This window comes from Tachysurus vachellii, chromosome 13 (genome assembly GCF_030014155.1).
Source record: "Tachysurus vachellii isolate PV-2020 chromosome 13, HZAU_Pvac_v1, whole genome shotgun sequence".
NCBI lineage: Eukaryota > Metazoa > Chordata > Actinopteri > Siluriformes > Bagridae > Tachysurus > Tachysurus vachellii.
In genome coordinates this window covers 1,228,160-1,235,000 of record NC_083472.1, presented here as the reverse complement: position 1 = coordinate 1,235,000, position 6,841 = coordinate 1,228,160, and the positions used below count along the sequence as shown (strand labels likewise).

The following is a 6,841-nucleotide window of genomic DNA, read 5'->3' as shown; positions in this document are numbered from 1 at the left end:
ACATTAAAGTGCTGAGATCTGTAATTAACTCGGCGGTGTGCGCCATGTCACATGCCGATAATTGACTGTGAAAGTAGCAAAGATTAACAATTAATGATGATCTGTTGGAAAATAATAATAATAAATTAATTAATTAATTGTGTAAAGTCAGAGGAAAATCCATCTCAGGTGAAATATAAAAAAGAATTCAAATTTCAAATGTTAATAAGTCAACAAATTTTGTGAAGAAAAAAAAAAATTCAATAAAAATTAATAAAATAAAATTCAATATAAATTCCCCAAAATTTTTCCTTGAAAAATTAAAACACATATAAACTTTAATAATTATTTGACATAATGCAAATGAATAAGATTACAGGATTCCGACATTTATTTTTTCACTGAAACATCGCTTACTGCTGAGGAAAGACGCTAAACTGGTGGCTAAACTGTACAAATACCTCACATTAGCATTGTAGCTAAAAAAAACCCAGCATATTAATTGCTTGGAAAATGTATAAATTGGTTGCTGAATGAACTCCTTGGAGTTGAATTTTAAATGGCACATTAATAAACTGCATTAGAGTTCCTCTGTAAAGCGCTGAGACGCCCAGCAGTAAGTTTCTCTTTGATTCTCGGTGATTGCTGCAGTTTTCCTCCAGAGAGCCTCGGCTTTATCTGCACAACACAGCGATGGCCTGAAGTGGTGTTCACTCGAGTCTCTCGCATGGCTCCAGGAAGAAAACAGTCATTAATCAGCATATGTGTGTTATGAATTCATGCTCTCTCTCTCTCTCTCTCTCTCTCTCTCTCTCTCTCTCTCTCTCTGTCTTTTTCTCTCTCTCACAAAAGCTCACAGCAGCTGGATCTCCTCACATCTGCTGCTGCCAGAGCTCCAGATTCTCCATCAGCCTTCGCCGTTCTCGCCTTCCATAAAGAGCAGAAATTACCTCTTTAGTCCGTCTTTATCTGGAGCCCATTTGCTTTAATCAACACTTTAGTTTTCTATCTGATTTAAATGTTCAGGCCTGAAGCGTAAAGTTTCTGAGAAACGAATCGTAACGAGAGAAAATTAACAGCTAGGAACCTAAACCCCGCCCACTTATCTGCATATCTTTGAATAATATCTTTAAATTTCATTAAAATAAATTCTGTTTAAATTGATCCGCCAACGGTTTACGGTTATGTTGTGGAACCTCCATTAAACGAGGGAGCTCCTTATCTTGTTATGGAGGAACTGCAAAGCTTAAACTCTAAAGCTCTGACGCTTTTGAGAAACGTACACAATTATTTATGTTCTTTGTACTTTTCTTTCTGAGAGAATGCTTCTGTGTAAGAGACACGTTTAACATCTGTGGACATGTGCGTCTGAATAACATGTCTGTTGACTAGTTTCTGCATGCTAGCTGACTAGCCTGAGCTCTCTGACCCCTTGCTGATGTTTTTTTTTCTTCTTTTCTACAGACACATCGAGAACTGGTTGGGTCTGCAAACCGTACAGGAAGTTGACATGGCGCTGTACACAGGAATCCAGAGACTGTGAGTAGCATTAGCACTTTTAGCACTATATTGCTAATATTTCCTTTACACCAGACCGGTAGATCTCTGGATTAGCGCTCTGTGACGATGCTAGGCGGTCAGCTGGGCATTCTCATCTCCCAGTGGTCAACTTTAGCAACGTGGATTTTCCTTTTAAGTCGGCCCACAAACAAAAAGATCCTCCCCAAGGTCTGCTTTGCACTGATCCAATAAACAGCACTGGAGCAGCCAGGAAATTTAATTACGTCCCCCATCGCCGGCGTCTGGATGAGAACTCAACTCGGCTTTCCTTCTCCCTTTCCTCTTCCTGATTGGCCGGCTGTAGCCGCCCTCTTCCAAAACATGTCCGCGGATGCCTAACGGGAAGCTAATCCTCACACCATCTCGCGTACACATGCTAGCACATGCACATTTTCTCCTAGCCAATTTCCAAAGGCTTAAAGCAATTACAGCAGCACTGATTAGCATGTTTCTCATCGGTTACTAGCGTTTGTCGATACTCCACTAGCGCCCAGAACCCAGTCCGAAAACCACAGCATCTCATTGCTTCTCTCTGTTTTAACTCTTTTTATTGATCTGTCATTATATTTTATGTTTAATTATATTAAGAAATCAATAGACGACTCAGAACCGCTTGCTGCTTGCGCTGGAGCTATCAAGAAACCAGAGAATTTCTTCTCTGTAATAATGTTTCTACCAGTTCAAGATCAGATGTTAAGGTTGCCTAATGAATAAAATAAGCATGGATTTAGAATCTATTGTAAATTTAAAAGCTGAATCCATCTTTTACTCCGATGGTGTAATTTCTTTCTTTTGCATTAGCATAAAACTAGCGCCTTGACTTTAAACATTAAACACTTGAAAACAGGGAACTCCAGGAGTTTTGTAGAGTTTTTTGATAATTCCCAGTGTCCTAGGCATATGAGAGGAAAACACTCTTCTCATGGATCCATTAAATGTAATCGTGAGAAACAAAAATGAAGCTTAAAGCATCACTCAGATTTGCAGGTTGTCAAATGACATGTTTCTGAAGTTCTGCTCTAATATGACGCAAGTCTGGTGTTTGGGCACAAAAATTCAGAGTCTTGGAATCAGACCTGAGTCTAATGTTTAATGGGATACCAGATCTGATACATGTGGTCATGGAACGTGAAGGTCAATGAACGGTCAAGAACAGAATCCATGTGGCTTTTTCCCAATGCACATGTTAATATCGCTGGAACGACAGTTGTTCAGGAGCTCAACCCCTCAGAGATCCCAGAGGAAACCCACCAGAGGTCCAGAGGAAACCCCCCAGAGGTCCCAGAGGAAACCCCTCAGAGATCTCAGAGGAAATCCCTCAGAGATCCAGAGGAAACCCACCAGAGGTCCCAGAGGAAACCCCTCAGAGATCCCAGAGGAAACCCCTCAGAGATCCAGAGGAAACCCTCCAGAGGTCCAGAGGAAACCCCCAGAGATCCCAGAGGAAACCTACCAGAGGTCCAGAGGAAACCCCCCAGAGATCCCAGAGGAAACCAACCAGAGGTCCAGAGGAATCCACCCAGAGGTCCCAGAATAAATCTGGTGGAGAAAACAGAGGAAACCCTCAGGAGAACCCAGAGGAGACCCAAACACAAAGGGAATACGTACACCAGAGCTCAAGACCAATCCTGTGATTTTGGTACTGTGAGGAACCGACATAATAGTGTTCTAAATAATAAACCAAAAGATCCAGTACACAAGAACAGTCCTCACAGAGCAGAGACACCTTAATATTCACTCTAGTGCACTGATTGAAACCAGTCAGTAATCTTTAGCACCATAAGGCTCCTCTGCATGCAGGATCAAAATCACAGACCAACCAACAGCTGGAACGATTCGAGTCCTGCATCACAACCCATGGCTGTGTGTGGGCTCGACCCCAAGGAGACAACGATCTGATTACTCCTTCACACGGCCGTAAATGAAAACAGGAGCGAGCGCTCAGCACGGATAAACATCTTACAGATGCCGGTGATAAAAATGGATTCAATATACATAATTGATTTGAGATGCCAGCGAGAGCAACGATGAGAGGGAGGAGAGGTTGCTTTTCCAATGAGGACGCTGGCTGTAATGATACCTCAGGAGAAAGAGAAGCTGCTGCGCTTTTTTATCATCTCCTTTAGCCGTCTGAATAATTATCGGCTCAGACGGCGCCGGTGTCATGTCAGGTTAAAACAACCAAACTGCACCTTTCTCATCCTCTCACAAGTCGTGTGCTTCAAGCCAGACCTATGATTTACCTCAAATGCGACGTCAAATCAGCAGGTAATCAGCACACTCGCTGTTTGACGCTGGTGCGATCCACAGGCCCTCTCTGTCTGAATGCCGGTTTCCATAGATACCATCGTGGCTTAGCTTTCGCAGTCATTTACAATAAGCCCTCTTCCAGTGTGCACACTCCTACAAGTGTTTGGGAAAATGTCACAGTGGTAGTTGAGAAGGAAAACAAAAATATTTGCTCTTTTTTCTTTCAGGACTATCATGAACTGCAATTTGAGGACCATCCAGTCTCGAGCTTTTGCCCAGAACCCGCATCTACGCTACATGTAAGTAAAGTTGTACCAAAAGAAAAAGAAAACGACGCGATCCAAATAGGGATCATTTACTCCAATGGGAAATGTAAATGTCTTAAACCTTAAAGGTGAGGTCTCCGTTGTTTGAGAAATGCTTCAGAAAACTGAGTCGGGACGACAAACTAAACAAAAATCAAAACTAACGTGTAGCCAATGAGCAGAAAGGGGCGTGTCTTGTCAATATGGGCGGAGAGAGTGTTCAGTGCGCATGTGTGACATTAGCAGAAAGCGGTTTTAACATTGACATGGAGGATAAAAACAAAGAAAGAAAGAGAAGAAAGACTTATGATAAGGTAAGAAGTAGGACGTGTTAATATAGGATCAGCTTTCCAGCGCTGGAGAGAACTGAAGGAGCAGGAAGTTGGTCACATATTCACAGATTGGAGTTTCCTGAGTCAATAACTCCTGAGCTAAACGCTGTTACTACACAAATAACACCTCTTTTCTATCGTAGTAATGTAGAGACGCAGCTACAACCGTGTTTTGTGTAGTAACAGTGTTTAGCTCAGGAGTTATTGACTCGGGAAACTCCAATCTGTGAATATGTGACCAACTTTACTTAAGACGCCGAGGCGCTTTTTTCCTTCTCGATAGGTGAGTAACGTTGGTTTTGCTTTGTTACACAGAACTAATATATGTCTTTGTCCTTTACATGATTATGTTTGTGTGTCATTTTTACTTGTTTGTTTATCTACAATCGTATTGTTCTTCACTTCAGCTATGATAAAGACACATTTCTTTCCAGTAGTTGCCTGGGTTACGTATGTATGTGTGGGCGGAGCTATCAATACAGGGGTGGGACCCGTTTGGGTTAGGGGCGTGTTTGTTTTGGTGATTTTATATGTCAACATTGGCTTTCAAACAACGGAGACCGCACCTTTAACTTTAACCAGACCTCAAGAAAATCTGGACATGTTCTTATCAGTACTCACCTGTTATCTCTATCACTTTCCTTTTTTTTTTCAATCTTAGTTATAGAGTTTCAGAATATGAGCATACAGTGCAAAGATCAATGCTAGTTTTTTTCCTTATATTGTTACATGATCAGTTTCTACGTTCAGTTTCTACAACCAAACAACATTAATCAGGTTGAAGTAAAGCAGATTTGACAAATGATTTGAAGTCATTTATTCCATGAGAAGAAGAACATGTCCTTCTCAGCTAACGATCTAGTCCGCTAGCAGGTTCTCCTTCACGGCTGATGTTCTGCTTAGATTCATGTCTGTTTAGGTAAATAATGAAATGATAAAAAATATAAACTCATCAAATAAACACACCATTTTATGTATATTGCTGAGTGAATACTGTTTTTTTTAATTAGCCAGTAGTGAAAATGATTTTCACGTTGCCTTGTGAGTTCTGCACATTTATGGGAACCTGTGAAATCTCTTTATTCTTCTCATCAGCTTTGAAGGCAGATCTTAAAGCTTGTTGCATGCACAAGACATCTCCTCTACTCACTTTCTGATCACAAGCAGACTTTGTGTCTTCGTGCATCTTTAGTAACTATGAAGTTCTCCACAGAACTCGTCCCGTGACATAAACATGGATTATTGAGACCTTGAGAAATATATGTGGATGTAAAAACCTTCAAAAGAAGGTGTGGATTGTGTGAGTTGTTCAGAGCCATGCGGGTCTTTTACCTCGTGTTATTTTGGTTGTGTGAAGGTTTCTGTTTCCCGCTTTACATAAACAAAGGTTATTGGAGGTGGAGAGTCTGACTGGAGCCTTACGCTAGAATGAGTGAGGGAGAGCGAGAATGAAAGAAGTGCAGAGAGCGAGAGATGATTTGGTTAATGAAGGCTGAAACGGGAGAATGTGACAGGTCTGCTATTTCCCCATTTGGCTAGAAAGCATGATGAGTCGCTGGCTGTCACCTCCTGCCGATCCCACCCAATTTGGGCTGTCCATCACCACCTGAAAGTGCCTCCACGTTTCATCTGAATGACACGCGTGGGTGCAGGCAGCTTCATAAAAAGTGTGTGTGTGTGTGTGTGTGTATAATATATCTGTCACCGTGTATGACTACATCACACTGCATAAAAGACCACGCTGTGAAGCTTCGTGTTCCAATCTCAATAACCTTATTTGTGTTTTTCATTTTTCCACAAATTGTCCTCACTTTAAAATCAAAGCAGGTCATTTGTATGTGATGATACACAGATCTAATCTCTCTCTCTCTCTCTCTCTCTCTCTCTCTCTCTCTCTCTCTGCGTTCTCTGCAAATAAACACCTCACAGATGCCGTCATTTAAAAATATATTTGATATCCATAATTGATTCCAGATGCGGATGAAAGTAGCAGCGTGCACGTAGAGGTGTGACATCTCTGACACTGATCCAGTCATTAGCGTCGCCTGGGCGACACCTGAAGGATGCGGAGCTTGTGCTAATCGATACAGCGTTTCAGGCATCGACTGGAAAATATTGTAGACATGTAGGTCTAATGTACGGGAACGTGTTATTAAGGCTATAAGTGCTAACCTCACCGCTTAACCTCTATCACGCTGCAAGAATTCCATAGCGCTGCATTTACAGCTCAGCGTTTCTGATCCTTACTGCAGTTAATAATCAGAAACAGGAGCCACTCGTGAGGGAGGAGTTAAACACCACAGGCTGGGATTTTACTGAAGTTACACAGTGTAGCATATTTATAGTTACGCTGAATGCTATGTGAAATGCTAACAATGGCTATACAATCATAATAAACTGGGTGTGTCTGTGTGA

The 6,841-nt window shown here is 41.6% G+C and overlaps 1 protein-coding gene across 1 annotated transcript in view; it reads left to right on the top strand.

Moving 5' to 3' along the window:
- ntrk3a (neurotrophic tyrosine kinase, receptor, type 3a) overlaps positions 1-6,841 on the top strand; it is a 182,828-nt gene that overhangs the window by 40,850 nt on the left and 135,137 nt on the right. Inside the window, exons 2-3 of the mRNA XM_060885033.1 lie at positions 1,444-1,518; positions 4,017-4,088. Coding sequence (XP_060741016.1) covers positions 1,444-1,518; positions 4,017-4,088 — 147 coding nt within the window. The remainder of the gene's footprint in view (positions 1-1,443; positions 1,519-4,016; positions 4,089-6,841) is intronic.